The 15,235-nt window shown below is 47.0% G+C and overlaps 1 protein-coding gene across 6 annotated transcripts; it reads right to left on the bottom strand.

The window, feature by feature from the left end:
• Nucleotides 1–281: 281 nt before the first annotated feature.
• On the bottom strand, nucleotides 282–3,074 carry LOC122032461. Of its 6 annotated transcripts, XM_042591746.1 has the most exons (6): nucleotides 2,842–3,074; nucleotides 2,483–2,583; nucleotides 2,121–2,198; nucleotides 1,310–1,393; nucleotides 669–792; nucleotides 282–487 (listed from the first exon to the last, which is right to left on the bottom strand). In XM_042591746.1, exons 2-6 carry the CDS (start codon nucleotides 2,559–2,561, stop codon nucleotides 436–438), a joined length of 417 nt encoding a protein of 138 aa, XP_042447680.1. In that variant the 5' UTR covers nucleotides 2,562–2,583; nucleotides 2,842–3,074; the 3' UTR covers nucleotides 282–435. The 6 variants fall into 6 exon arrangements, 3 of the variants coding, with proteins under 3 accessions (XP_042447680.1, XP_042447682.1, XP_042447681.1); XR_006126099.1 differs by lacking the exon at nucleotides 2,483–2,583 and having other exon boundaries at nucleotides 2,842–3,071; XR_006126097.1 differs by lacking the exon at nucleotides 2,483–2,583 and having other exon boundaries at nucleotides 2,142–2,198; nucleotides 2,842–3,056.
• Nucleotides 3,075–15,235: the final 12,161 nt, after the last annotated feature.

Genomic DNA, 15,235 nt, shown 5'->3' with positions numbered 1-15,235 from the left:
TCGTCCCAAATTCTAGGACGAATTCACAAATTTGTCCCAGATTCTGGGACGAATTTTGGAACAAAAATTAAGTTATCACAAAATTATCGATACACAATAATTTATAATAATTTGGCGACAAATTATTTTGTCGCAGAATTCGTCTCTAAATCCCAAAAAATTCAACAGAACCAATTTTACAATTTATTCCAATCTAATACATATTTATAATCCGTATACAACAAAATTAAATAGCACATCATAAACATTCAACACGTTCTAATTAATATCATCACACCCTATTTAACAAATATATAAATCTATTAATATTTAAAATCAATTTTACAATAATACAAATCCAAAGTTCCACAAATCAATTCTTCAAGACTCCAAGAAGTTACAAGTCCAACACTCCTAAAAGTTATACAAGTTTTTTCAAAATAAACTATACATACATCAACTCATATTTATTTTCCACAAACTTTCTCCCCCATCAAATCTTCTTTTCCTGCATAAAAATAAACAAACAAACCAGATTATTTCTAACAAAAAAGATAAGTACTTAAATTATAAAGTTAGAGTGATATTTGAGGTTGGCGATAGACTTGAAAGTCAATATGTATATCTTGCCACTTACAAATAATGTAGCACGATGAATTTAGATAAGGTGCTAAGAATCATATGCATACCTCTTTAACATCTTAGCTGATAGCTCCCATGGATCTATAACATCAACTTCCCATCCAATAGAATCACAACGTTTTAGATTTTCGAACAACTCTTCCCTCTTCTCATCTTTATGAGTCTTAGAATCTATGAAAAGTTAAAACAACAAAAGCCATCACATACGCTGCCTTTGGATCCATAATGGTGCAGAATTGCATCAACATAAAACCATATACGTGGAACAATGCAAACAACTTAAGGAGAAAAATATTTAACTAATCAATCAAAGTAAAACAATTAAATCAAATCCAATGAACAGGATAACAAACTAGTAGATTAGAAAGCTGCGGATGTTGAAGTAACATTAGAACAAAGAGACATTTCAAGAAGTAATTAATCCCAACAAATCCATGACATGTACTACCATTTATAACAAGTTCCCTATTTGCATATTACAAAAACAAACATATTCATGATTCAGAGGGCAAGCTTATGATGATGTCAAATTCTAATATATTTTTTTTTTGTAGAATATCTTAGTCCTCACTAACAGTTGAATAATATTCTTAAAAAAGCTTACAAACAATTACAGAAAATCTCGGAATTAGTTAGTGTGATGTTCATCAAAATATTTTGTAAGAAATCTGGAGGCTAGCAAACTTACAATCATTGCAGAAACTATGCCCATAGCCCATCTCAGTGATTGCGTCTTGATTTAGAATTACTGCAACCCGAGTGTGCAAATCCACTAGAAAGAGGAAGCAAACAACAAAAATTCATTCTTTAGAAGCATCAACTTCTACACAATAAATTGATGTTGGACATATACTTGAAAGTTTACTTTGTTATAAGCTAAATGGTGTTACATTGATGGAAATGGTAAAGCAGCTCATGTGCACATAACAATACAAGTGGTAAAATTAGTAAATTTTGGCAAATTAATTTGAGCAACAAGTAACCATACAAGAAAAATAACATTATAATTATTTCAAGTTGGATACAGGCATAATAAATTCTATTTTACCAAAAAAAAAGGAAATAAACAAAAAGCAATAGTTTACTTCACTAGGCCTTGCTGGATAGTGCTTTTCTTTGTATCTTATGGGTGAATATGTTGTAGAAGGAGTTAAAGGAATGTATGGTTAAAAAACTGAGAATAAGATAAGATTACAAAACACATTGCATTACAAAGAATTTAAATAGCTGCATACAATTCTATATAATAGCCTAAATTGCAGCTAATGTACTATCCCAACACCTTGTTCAAACAATCAGTAAAGCTACTATCAGAAACAACAAATATCACATATTTCTTCATGCTACAATCAGTTATTTTGTTCCACCATTAAACAATAAATAAGAATATATGAGGTACTACTTTTGGTAATATCCCGACTCTTTGAATTACCTTTTTGATTAATAAAAGTTCTTTAATCTTCCATTCTCCCTTTTACCACTCTAATTTGTTTAATTACCTTGAACTCTAATCTGTTTACCTTGAACTCCATTCTCCCTTTTTGAGAATCTGATTAGGATTGCCAACTTTCTGTTGCCTGTAAATTTCAGAAATGAGTCAATGAAAAAGGTTCTTAACTAGCTTTCATATCCATGGCAACAGAATTTCATGAGTAATTTTCTTTATGAATTTTTTCAACTCTATGTTTGCAGAAATTTTACTCTGAAATCTGTAATTGCAAAATAGTTATGCATCCTAAAGAAAAGTTGGCCAAAGATTTGGCTCTGCTAGCTAACATAACACAGAGTTATAAAATCTCCAAGTGTTTTAAGACGATGAAAATGACCAAATCGAGTCAATACAACGAGAATCAAGACTAACCGAAGAAGCCCTTGGTGACTGGTAGGCAACCACATCCGCCTGACAACCCTACACCGACCGATAGCTTAGGAGAAGACATCCTCCCTTCTCCGCCCAAGTTGCTGCCGATTCCAACACGAGGGACTGAGGAAGGAACTCACGGATCGCACTATGCGACGAGAAGCGAACGGTCACACGGCCACCGGGGGCATGCTCCACACGGCCACCGGGGGCATGCTCCACAGGGCCACCGGAGCCAGCTGCAGCGACGCCCGGCCACTCGGCCGGGGCCAGCCGCGGCCACAGACGGCAACCAGGGAGAGGGGAGATAGGAGAGGGGAGAGGGGAGAGGGGAGAGAGGGGAGAAGAGAGGGACTTACCAAGACACACTGCCAACGCCGCTGGAGATCGCAGTCACCGCCGCCGAAGATCGCTGCAGCCACCGCCGAGAGAAGAAAACACGAGTGGCAAAGGAAAGGAACGGAGATCTGGAACGATTTTAGGGGTTTTTGGCGACAAATTGAGGATTCGTCCCAGATTGGGACGAATTCTGAATTGAGGATTCTTAAATCATGGATTTGTTCCTAAAATTTGGGACGAATTCAGAATTCGCCTTAAAATTAAAAATATTTTAAGAAAGAAAAAAGATTTGAAATGCATAAATATGAATCTACATATATTGGAATTTCATAAAATAAAGTTTCATATCGATCTCCTAATCGTAATGATGACCTCAAATATTTTTTTCATTCAATATTTTGAGATTCATAAATTTTTTTTTATCAATAATTAAAATTTTCAGAAATGAAAATTTTATACGCATTTATTTTGATTTTTGAAAAAATAAAATTTTACAACGAACTTAGAAATTCGTCCCTAATCTCGGACGAACTCTGAAGTTCGTCACAAATTAGGGACGAATCCCTTTTTTTTTTTTAAGGTAAGACTTTTAAAAATTAGAAGATGACCTTAGAGAGCTCGGAATGACACGAAACAAGTTTCTATGATCTCGTATCAATCTCCTGGTCTTATTAGTAGGGTCAAACATAATTTTATACAAATACACTGACGTTTATAAATTTTTAGAACAAAAATTAAATATCTATTACTCGTTCGGGGTAAAAAATTTATAAATGCCAGTGTATTTATATAAAAATATGTTTGACCCTACTAATAAGACCAGGAGATCGATACGAGCCCATGGAAACTTGTTTCGTGTCATTTTGAGCTCTCTAGGGTCATCTTTCAATTTTTAAAAGTCTAACTTTAAAAAGAAAAAATTAGGGACGAATTTGAAATTTCGTCCCTAATTTGCGACAAACTTCAGAGTTCGTCCCAGATTAGGGACGAATTACTAAGTTCGTTGCAAAATTTAATTTTTTTCAAAAATCAAAATAAATGCGTATAAAATACGGAAGGTGGACCTAGAGAGCTCGGAATCGCACGAAACCAGTTCCTATAGGTTCATATCGATCTCCCGATCACAATGATGGTCTCAAACATTTTATAAATCTTTTTAATCGTAATAGTAATTAGATGAAGTCTATAAGTCTTAAGACTTGGCTTAAAAAGAGTTAGAATTTGTGAAAATGGTTAGGTGATTTTGATATCCAAAATTCACTCACCTAAATATATTGTGTGAAAAAAATATTTGAGGCAATCATTGTGATCGGGAGATCGATACGAACTCATAGGAACTTGTTTCGTGTGATTCCGAACTTTGTAGGTCCGCCTTCCGCATTTGATACTCATTTATTTTGATTTTTGAAAAAAATTAAATTTTGCAACAAACTTAAAAATTCGTCCCTAATCTGGGACGAACTTTGAAATTCGTCGCAAATTAGGGACGAAATTTTAAATTCGTCCCTAATTTTTTCTTTTTAAGGTTAGAATTTTAAAAATTAGAAGATGACCCTAGAGAGCTCGGAATGACACGAAACAAGTTTCTATGGGCTCGTATCAATCTCCTGATCTTATTAGTAGGGTCAAACATATTTTTATACAAATACACTGACGTTTATAAATTTTTTACCCCAAACGAGTAATAAATATTTAATTATTGTTCCAAAAATTTATAAACGTCATTGTATTTGTATAAAATTATGTTTAACCCTACTAATAAGACCAGAAGCTTGATACAAGCCCATAAAAACTTGTTTCGTGTCATTCCGAGATCTCTAGGGTCATCTTCCAATTTTTAAAAGTCTTTCCTTAAAAAAAAAATAGGGACGAATTTGAAATTTCATCCCTAAATTTTGCGACGAACTTCAGAGTTCGTCCCAGATTAGGGACGAATTTCTAAGTTCGTTGCAAAATTTAATTTTTTCAAAAATTAAAATAAATACGTATAAAATGCGGAAGGTGGACCTACAGAGCTCGGAATCGCACGAAACAAGTTGCTATGGGTTCGTATCGTAGACGGCGGTAGCGGCGGCTCTCGCTTTTATGGAGTTCGAAGGGTGAACAGGAATGGCAAGAGGCGGCGGCTATGCAACGGCGGTAGTACATTTTAGACGGCGGAAAGTGATCACTAATCACTCATTTGTAGTGGGAGGCCCACGCAGTGGGATGTGATTATATTCCTGATGTGACCATCCTTTTCACTTTTGAGGGAAAGCCGATCCTCACTCATTCTCCTCCACGATGTTTCCATGGGATCGATCACCTCGCCGTTGCCTTTTTGCTCCCAATTATAAAACTGGAACATTTCGTACTGTCGTCTCCCTGTAACGTCTGTCATAAGTAAGTTTATTGGCGGCATAAAGATGATAAAATTTTACTAGGAGCTTCCATATCAATGTTAACTTGAAACTGAAATGTCATTCTTGAGTAAGTAGAAGTCGATTCCCCTCTTCAAGTTTGAGCTTGTTGTTTTGTCACTGTTGCTTTGCTATTTGATCCTGAACTCTCAAGTTCTCCTGTGATTCAGATCTTTCACTTTAGGATACTGAGTGATCCGGTGATAAGGTTGGGGGGCCCACGTGAGGGTAAGGTCAACGACATATGGAGGTCAATAGTTAAAGGGGGGGTCAACCCCAGAGGCTCGACGAGCGGAAAGGACATGCCGATCACTAGGCGATGACCTTCACCCGAGAAAGCAACCATTTGGCCGTGGGCCCGGATTTCCAATGAGGGAGATCACGTGGCCGAGCGGATAGTCCGCTCGGCCGAGGTGCAAAGAAAGAGCAACGGTCGAGCGGCCTGCCCGCTCGACTAGATATTCTGGCCGAGCAGTCTACCTGCTCGACCAGGATCTCAGGCTATAAGAGTTGAGTGGACGGACGACCCTGAACCTTCTCGGACGGACGACCACCTACGCCAGACTAAAGGCGAATGTTCTGGCCGAGCAGCTTGATGGTCAATCCGGAAAGCGAAAGTCAAAGAGTATGGGACAGTGGGAACGTCATCTCAGTAACCCCTGTTGCTGACAACAGATATGTTCGAAGACCAGGCCATACTCAGTATTATACAATAAAAGGTTCTGCTGTCCCATCAGGGAGACGCTCAGACTGTAGCAGTATGGTGTCAGGTAAGCTTGTTTGACAAGCACATATCGAGGTATGGGCTAAGGACACGTATTTGCCTCGGTAGGCGTGCATGAGCTTCTTCACAGCTCTATATAAGGAGCCTTATACTTCGCCGGAGGTACGCGTTCTTTGATACTTAGAGCCACTTCTTCGTTGTTTGCTTACCTGACTTGAGCGTCGGAGGGTCGTCACCGGGAACCCCTTCCCGGCCCGGCTTCTGTGCATGTTCATCGGAGGTTCATGCGACCGGTCGAAGATCCACATCAGCCGGCGGAGAGCGTCACGCGCCCACCGTCCGTTGATTCAGCAATTCGGACAGGATCAATTTGGCGTCGTCTGTGGGAACGCTCCTGCATCCGATCGGAAGCAATGGACGAGGCTGGACGACCGCACTCGGTGATGCTCTCCACAGAGGAGCTCGACGCTTTGATCGAGACAAGAGCCGCTAAGCTGGTGGAACAAAGACAAAAGTCGCAAGCCGAGCGGATTGAACACCAAGCAACATCAGCATCAGGTGGCCGAGCGGAAGCATCGTCGGCCACAGTTCCATTCCATCGGGCTCTATTCCGCACTCCTGAAGCCGCAGCAGTTAATCGTGATCGAGGATCTTCTTCAGACGAAATACCAAGACGAGATAGCAGAAAAGGCAAAGCCCCCCGAGCGGATTCCTCGCCTGAACGGATCAACCGTCAATTCTCATAGGCTATTCTACAAGACCCTCTGCCGAAGCACTATGTGCCCCCGGCAATCGGCGAATATAATGGAACTACCGACCCGGATGATCATTTGGGTAAGTTCGACAACACGGCTACCCTTCATCAATACACAGACGGGGTGAAGTGTCGAGTTTTTCTAACCACCCTCTCGGGATCGGCTCAACGGTGATTTCGGAGGTTACTGGACGGATCCATCACAAGTTTCAAAGACTTCCGCACGGCCTTCATCCACCACTTTGCAAGCAGTCGGCGCTATCAGAAGACTAGTGTCAGCCTGTTCGCCATCAAGCAAGAGCTAAGAGAGCCGCTCAGACCTTATATCCAGCGGTTCAATCAGGTGGCCATGGACATCCCAACGACCACCTCAGAAACGATGATGAATGCTTTCACACAAGGCCTCGTGGACGGGGACTTCTTCCGCTCGCTCATTCGGAAGCCGCCCCGAGACTACGACCATATGCTACACCGGGCCAACGAATACATCAACTTGGAGGAAGCCCAAGTGGCCCGAAGAAAAGAAACTCCAACCGAGCGGGCTCCCCCTGCCGAGTGGAAGCTGCACATTGCCCATCAGCCGCCCAGAGGACCTAGGGTCGAAGCAATTCGTTCTCACCATCCAAGGTCTCATGTCCAAGAGGTAGCAGCCGAGCGGCCCAAGCCCAAAAAGAAATGGACCCCCATGTTCTGCTCATTCCACCGGACGGACACGCACAACACAAAAGATTGCCGGAGTCTTCCCTTGATCGCTCATCCTGTTCCCCGGAGTGGCGGCCGTCGATCACCATCATCCGATAGACGACAGAGACCTCGTGAGGCTGATCGGACGATACCTGACAGGCGGCAGAGACAGACGCCTGAGCGGCACCACACTCCGAGGTGTGAAGACAATCCCCGGATGTCTAGGGAGCGGCCTAGACCGTCCGCTCGGGAAGAAGAAAATAGAAGTAACACTTCCCGAGGTGAAATCAATATTATAGCTGGCGGGCTGACCAGAGGCGATTCTAACCGGGCAAGAAAGGCGAGCGTCCGGCAGCTCCAGATCCATGCGGTCGGCTGCAGCCAGGAACGGGCGAGCGGACCCAAAATCAGCTTCGGGCCCAAGGACTTGGAGGGAGTTGAAGTGCCCCATGACGATGCTCTCCTCATCAAAGCGGTAATAGCCAACTACACTATTCACCGCGTTTTTATTGACACTGGAAGCTCGGTCAATATCATATTCAAAAAGGCCTTCGATTAACTACAAATTGATCGAGCCGAGCTGCTGCCCATGACAACACCCCTCTACGGGTTTACGGGCAATGAAGTCCTACCGGTCGGACAAATCCGATTGGCTATCTCGCTGGGAGAGGAGCCACTCAGGAGGACGCGGACAGCAAATTTCGTTGTGGTGGACTCTCCGTCAGCGTACAATGTCATATTGGGACGACCGGCTCTCAGTGAATTCCGAGCGGCCGTCTCCACCTTCCACCAGAAGATCAAGTTCCCAGTCGAAGACAAAGTGGGAGAAGTACGAGGAGATCAACTGGCAGCTCGGCGATGCTACGTCGAGATGGTACGAGCAGAAGCCAATTCCGCTCGGAAGGTGCCCCGGATTGAGGTAAACGCCATAACTGAAAAGCCTCCCTCTTTGGTGTATGAGGAAAAAGAGGAAGTGCAGATTCACCCGACCCGACCGGAGGCCACCACGTTCGTTGCGGCCGATATGGAGGCAAGCCAGAAAGAGGAAGTGATCAAATGCCTCCAGAGAAACTGTGATGTCTTCGTCTGGTCGACGCACAAGCTACCCGGAATTTCGCCGAGCATAGCGCAGCACGAGCTACATGTCCGACCGGACGCTCGGCCGGTGAAGCAGAGAAAGAGGGATTTCAGCGCTGAACAGAATGCCATCATCCGAGCGGAGGTTGAGAAGCTCCTGGAGGCCGACCATATACGCGAGGTTCAGTTCCCGAGCTGGCTGGTGAACGTATTATTAGTCTCCAAGTCGGGCAACAAGTGGAGAATGTGCATAGATTTTCGGGATCTCAACAAAGTCTGCCCGAAGGATTTTTATCCTCTGCCTCGGATCGATCAACTGGTGGACTCCACAGCTGGCTGCGAGTTGATATGTATGCTCGACGCTTATCAAGGCTATCATCAAGTGCCGCTCGCCCGAGAAGATCAAGAAAAAGTCAGCTTCGTTACAGCCGACGGCACCTATTGCTATAATGTGATGCCGTTCGGACTGAAGAACGCGGGAGCCACTTATGAGCGCTTGATGAACAAAGTGTTCAAAGAGCAGATCGGGCGAAATCTAGAAGTATATGTGGACGACATTCTCATCAAGTCCGTTCGAGCGGCCGACCTCTTTAAAGACATGGAGGAGACTTTTCGAACGCTGAGGAAATATGGAGTTAAGCTGAATCCTCAGAAGTGTCTGTTCGGCGCAAAAGGCGGGCGATTTTTGGGCTATATAGTGACCGAGCGGGGCATCGAGGCAAATCCCAGCAAGGTGAAAGCATTACAAGATATGTCGCCCCCAAGAAATCTGAGGGAAGTGCAGCGTTTGACCGGTCGGATAACTGCTCTGTCCAGATTCATTGCCAAGACCGCCAACCAGAGCCTACCTTTTTTCAAAATCTTGCGCAAGGCCACTAAGTTTCACTGGGACGAAGAATGCGATCGGACGTTCGAAGATCTGAAGGCATACTTGAACTCTCTGCCTGTGCTAGCCAAACCAACTATGGGTGAGCCACTTTGTATCTATTTATCTTCAACTGAGCAAGCAGTCGGCTCGGTACTAGTAAGGGCGAGCGGAGAAGAGCCTGTATATTTTCTGAGCCATATTTTAAAAGATTCTGAATCTCGATACACCGGGCTCGAGAAGCTGGCTTTCGCTTTGGTACTCGCCGCTCGGCGCCTCCGTCCCTATTTCTTGGCTCATATTATCATCGTCTGGACGAACAGCTCATTGGGAAGAGTACTATTGAACCCAGAAGCGTCCGGACGGCTCATCAAATGGACAACGGAGTTGAGCGAATTTGACATCCAGTACCAACCCCGTTCGGCTATAAAGGCTCAATCCTTGACAGATTTTATCACTGAAGTACAAAAGCCCGAGCCCGAAGCTATGTGGAAGATATTTGTGGATGGATCGTCCACTAGGCTCGGGAGCGGGATAGGAGTACTGCTGCTCTCTCCCCACGAAGAAAAGATGCACCTATCCGTCCGACTGGATTACAAAGCTACGAATAATGAGGCGGAATATGAGGCTCTTATAGTCGGTTTACAGGCAGCCCGGCATGTGGGAGCCAGACGGGTGATTGTACATTCAGATTCTCAGTTGGCCGCTCAGCAGCTCTCTGGCACCTTTGAAATTAACAACGCTCGGCTCAAACTTTATGCAGAAGCCTTTGAGAAGCTTAAAGCGAATTTCAGAGAAGTCATTGTCCAGAAGATATCCCGGGCGAAAAACCAAGCGGCCGATGAGTTAGCCAAACTCGCAAGCTCAATAACGCCGGTCGCCATCCAGCAGCCAATTGAACTAGTATCTTTGGTAGCGCACGTCGACCGGATGGAGGGCCTCACGTTTCCAAGCGACTGGAGGACACCCATCATGGAGTTTCTTCGCTCGGGCCCTACACCGTCCGATCGGGATGAAGCCCAGCTGCTAAGGAGGAGAGCTGGCCGGTTCACACTCATCGAAGATCAACTCTACAAGAAGGCTTTCTCCCGCCCACTTTTGAAATGCGTGAGCTCGGAAGACGCAGCGTACATCCTCCAAGAAGTGCATCAAGGATCGTGCGGAGGACATCCGGGCGGATGATCGCTGGCTAAGAAGATCCTACTGGCCGGATACTTTTGGCCAACCCTACAAGCAGACGCCGCTCGGACCGTCTCGACGTGCCTTTCTTGCCAAAAGTACCATAACTTCTCACACCGGCCAGCTGAGGAAATGAAAGCAGCTACTGTGTCCTGTCCATTCGACCAATGGGGAATGGATATTGTGGGTTCGTTTCCTATGGCGACCGGACAGCGGAAATTTCTACTGGTGGCAGTCGATTATTTTTCCAAGTGGGTGGAGGCCGAGCCGCTAGCCAAGATCACCGAGCAGATGGTTAAGAAGTTTATTTGGCAACATATTATCTGCCGGTTCGGCATCCCCCGTCGACTTGTTCCCGATAACGAGCGGCAGTTCACGGGAAAGTTGCTCGAAGATTGGTGCAAAAGCTATGGCATCGAGCAACACTTCACATCCGTGGCGTACCCCCAAAGCAATAGTCAAGCCGAAGTAGCCAATTGGGAAACTCTTCGTATTCTACGCGCTCGGCTCGACCATTTGGGAGGAAGCTGGGTGGATGAAGTGTCGGGCGTCCTATGGGCCATCCGAACAACCCCAAAGGAAGGAACGGGCGTCATGCCTTTCCACCTGGTGTATGGCGGCGAAGCGGTTATCCCTGTCGAAGTCGGCGTCGAGTCCGTCCGGATCCAGAACTATGATGATGACAACGCCGAGCGGAGGAACATGGAGCTTGATTTGGTCGACGAAGAGCGAGCCAAGGCATCCGTCCGGCTGATGGCGTACCGGCAAAGAATGAAGCAGAATTACAACCGGCGCGTAATCCCTAGAGCATTCCAAGTTGGCGATCTTGTCTGGAAGAAAGTAAAGCCGGTCGGCGACGTTGGCAAGCTGGAAGCTCCATGGGCGGGCCCCTTCAAAGTCATCGAAAAGCTCCGCTCGGGCGCTTATATTTTGGAGGATGAAGACGGACGGCGGCTAGATCGACCATGGAGCGCGAATCATCTCCAGCCGTACCGAGCGGGGTGAGAGGTGCGCTGATGTAATTTTATATATGTTTTGGTCGTCTATGTCCATGTAATGCAGGAAGCAGAAATGATTAAAGGATGGCAAATAGCTTAGCCGAATGACCGTCGAGCTCCGACGTTAAAGATCGAGAGACGAGCCGGCGTCTATAAACCCGCCGAGCGGAAAACCGTCGAGCTCCGACGTTAAAAATCGAGAGACGAGCCGGCGTCTATAAACCCTCCGAGCGGAAGACCGTCGAGCTCCGACGTTAAAAATCGAGAGACGAGCCGGCGTCTATAAACCCTCCGAGCGGAAGACCGTCGAGTTCCGACGTTAAAAATCGAGAGATGAGCCGGCGTCTATAAACCCTCCGAGCGGAAGACCGCCGAGCTCCGACGTTAAAAATCGAGGCCAGCGTCTATAAACCCGCCGAGCGGAAGACCGTCGAGCTCCGGCGTTAAAAATCGAGAGAGCCGGCGTCTATAAACCCTCCGAGCGGAAGACCGTAGAGCTCCGACGTTAAAATCGACGAGCCGGCATCTATAAACCCGCCGAGCGGAAGACCGTCGAGCTCCGGCGTTAAAAATCGAGAGCGGGCGTCTATAAACCCGCCGAAGCGGAAGACCGTCGAGCTCCGGCGTTAAAAATCGAGAGCGAGCCGGCGTCTATAAACCCGCCGGCGGAAGACCGTCGAGCTCCGGCGTTAAAAATCGAGGAGCCGACGTCTATAAACCCGCCGAGCGGAAGACCGTCGAGCTCCGTTAAAAATCGAGAGCCGGCGTCTATAAACCCGCCGAGCGGAAGACCATCGAGCTCCGACATTAAAAATCGAGAGACGAGCCGGCGTCTATAAACCCGCCGAGCGGAGGACCGTCGAGCTCCGACGTTAAAAATCGAGAGACGAGCCGGCGTCTATAAACCCTCCGAACGGAAGATCCGTCGAGCTCCGACGTTAAAAATCGAGAGACGAGCCGGCGTCTATAAACCCGCCGAGCGGAAGACCGTCGAGCTCTGACGTTAAAGATCGAGAGACGAGCCGGCTTCTGTAAACCCGCCGAGCGGAAGACCGTCGAGCTCCGACGTTAAAAATCGAGAGACGACCCAGCGTCTATAAACCCCTCGGGCGGAAGACCGTCGAGCTTCGACGGTAAAAATCGACGTTAAAAAGCGAGCAGCCGGAGTCTATAAAGCCTCCGGACGGATATCTTTCTGCGTGGTCCTACTTGATTGTAGAGGCCGACCCATGATCGGGCCTGCCGTTAAGGCAAGAATAAAGACATCGTACGACCGAGCGGCTCCTTTACAAAGCGTACTTGGCGCAAGAAAATTTGAACCGAAACAAAAGTTAAGAATTGAACGCTAGCCGAACAAACGAATAACAAAAAAGGAGTTCATTTACGCTGAACAGCGGACAGACAAAAGTAATAACAGTGTTGAACCCGAACGACGGGCGTACAAGAAACAGCAGAGAGATACTCCAAAGACTCCTCACTCATCAAAATTAAAAAGGGCGTCAGGGATAGAGCCCATCATAACAGCCAAATCTTCAGGGGGGGGGACAGACAGCTCGGCTGGTAGGTGGCCCTTAGTTTTCAGATAATCAACCGCCACCTTGATGGCCTCTTCAAAAGTTAGGGACAACTTGTCGCTAAACTTTTCACCAAATTCGTCCGAGCGGACGAAAGCTTTGCGCACTTCAGCTGACCAACCGGGCTCTCCATCTTGATACTCTTTAAGTGTGGCTTTGGAAGCGTTAAGGGCAGCCTGGAGATTTTTCGAATCCCCCTCATATTTAGCCTGGTCGGCCGAGCAACCCTCCCGTTCGGTGGTCAATAGGGCGTCCAAGTCCTTCACGCGCTGTTCCAGCCCCCGGTTTTCCACCTTCATCATGTCCATATCGTCGATAGCCTTGCGCTTCCGGGTGGTCGCGGTCTTTATCTCCTTGCCACGTTGCTTGACCAAAGCCTCGAGTCGAGCCACCTCACTCGACAAGTCAGAGGACTTATTCCGTTCGGCTTCCAATAGCTTCTTGGCCTTCTCCAGAGCGGCCGTGGATTGTCCCCTGCTCTCCCCCGAAGCTTTGAGCTTTTTCAGCTCATCCTCCAGCTCAGCTAAGCGGTTGCTGATAGCAATCTGCTCCACCCAGTTCTGCAAATGGATGTGATCAAGTTAGAAGCTAAATCAAAGTAACCAGCAAGGCAAAGGATATACCCCAGTCGCCTGCTGCAAATTGTTGTCGCCTAGTTGACCGGGAGTCATAAGCGCGATACGGAGCCCAGCGTCCTCCCAAGCTTTGGCGAGGGGACCCGTGAGAGTGATCTGCTGCTCGGGAACCGTTGGCCGATCAGCAGCCGCTAAGTATTCCTCCAAAGGAAGTCGCAAAACAGTTTTTATCAACCGCGGGCAGCTCAGGTCACCTTGGGGCGCAGCTGCTTTACCGGACGGCTCGCCGATTGAGGAAGGACGGTCGCCCAATCGTCTAAGGTGACGCATAGTTCGGGGAGGACTGGCAGGCGGCACCTCAGAGGTAGCCATGGGAGAGCCGAGCAGCGTGGGAGTACTCTCTATAGAAATCGCCCCGGAGATCACGGGAGCTTCATCACCCCGCTTGGAACGCTGTTCATCAGATGGGGTCGACTGAGAGACTTGTTCTTGCCGTCTGCGCTTTCGAGTTGCTAGGGGAGCTTCATCTGCCGAACGACCCTCTACCCCGGCTTGAGCGGAGGACGCTATATCGCCCACGGCCTCGTTGAGAGAAGCAGAAGCGGCTAAGGCTTTAGGGACAATCTGAGTCCCCTCACCCTCTCCGGTGGCCGGGCCAGCTAAGACCAAGCCCCGTTCGGCGACCTCCCTATTCTTTGGCGCCTCAATCTCAGCAGCTCTCAATTTCAGCCGCTCGGTAGTCTTGGCGCGCCACATGACTTCGGCTGTAGAAGCAAAGAATAAATCAGTTAGAACAAAAGAAAGAGGACGATAAGAGCACTTACTCATGCTGCAAGGCAGGTCGACTTGGATTGGGGACAAGCCGAATATATACAGCACTCCCGGAAGGAGCAGCTTGTCGATGTTGTAGCGCTGGCCGACCAGTCGGTCGGCTGCATGAAGGTAGGTCGGATCGCTCCTAAACTTGCCGAGCTCCGGTTGAGCTGGCACCGCCGTCTGCCATTTGATACGGAAAGCTGTGGCTCGGGAAAACGCAGGTAGAAAAAATGCTCCTTCCAGTGTTTGTTGGAGCTCGACATATTATCGAAAAGAACAAAACTTATCCTAGATTGGAAAATGAAAGTGCCCCACTCGGATTGTTTCGGATAGTAGAAGTAGTGGAAAACTTTGGGGTCCAATGGGATGTCGTTCAGTTTAAAAAGAATTACCACCCCGCTCAGTAGCCTAATGGAGTTCGGAACTAGTTGGCCGAGCGGGATGCGAAAATAGTAACGCACCTGTACGAGGAACCGGTGCGGAGGGAATTGCAGACCGGCCAAAAATTGGTCTCAGAAGAAGAGAACAGTGCCGAGCGGCGGGTCATGAGGCCGGTCGGTGGGGGTGGCTAATACTATGTGGTGGTTAGCAGGGAGTTCATATGTCCGAGCGAGGCGCAGCGCGTCCTCCTCGTCAAACCGACTCTTCATGGTTGTGTACCACAGACCAGGAGCGCCGGCGGTCAACTGAGAAGTGCTAGCCATGGTCGAAAGTAAGGAAGAAATACCGAGCAGAAAAGAAACAAGCAAGCAAGCGGGGAAGGATGGTG

Source organism: Zingiber officinale, chromosome 11A (assembly GCF_018446385.1).
Source record: "Zingiber officinale cultivar Zhangliang chromosome 11A, Zo_v1.1, whole genome shotgun sequence".
Taxonomy (NCBI): Eukaryota; Viridiplantae; Streptophyta; class Magnoliopsida; order Zingiberales; family Zingiberaceae; genus Zingiber; species Zingiber officinale.
Note: the sequence above shows the minus strand (reverse complement) of the source record. Positions and strands in the feature narration are given on the sequence as shown.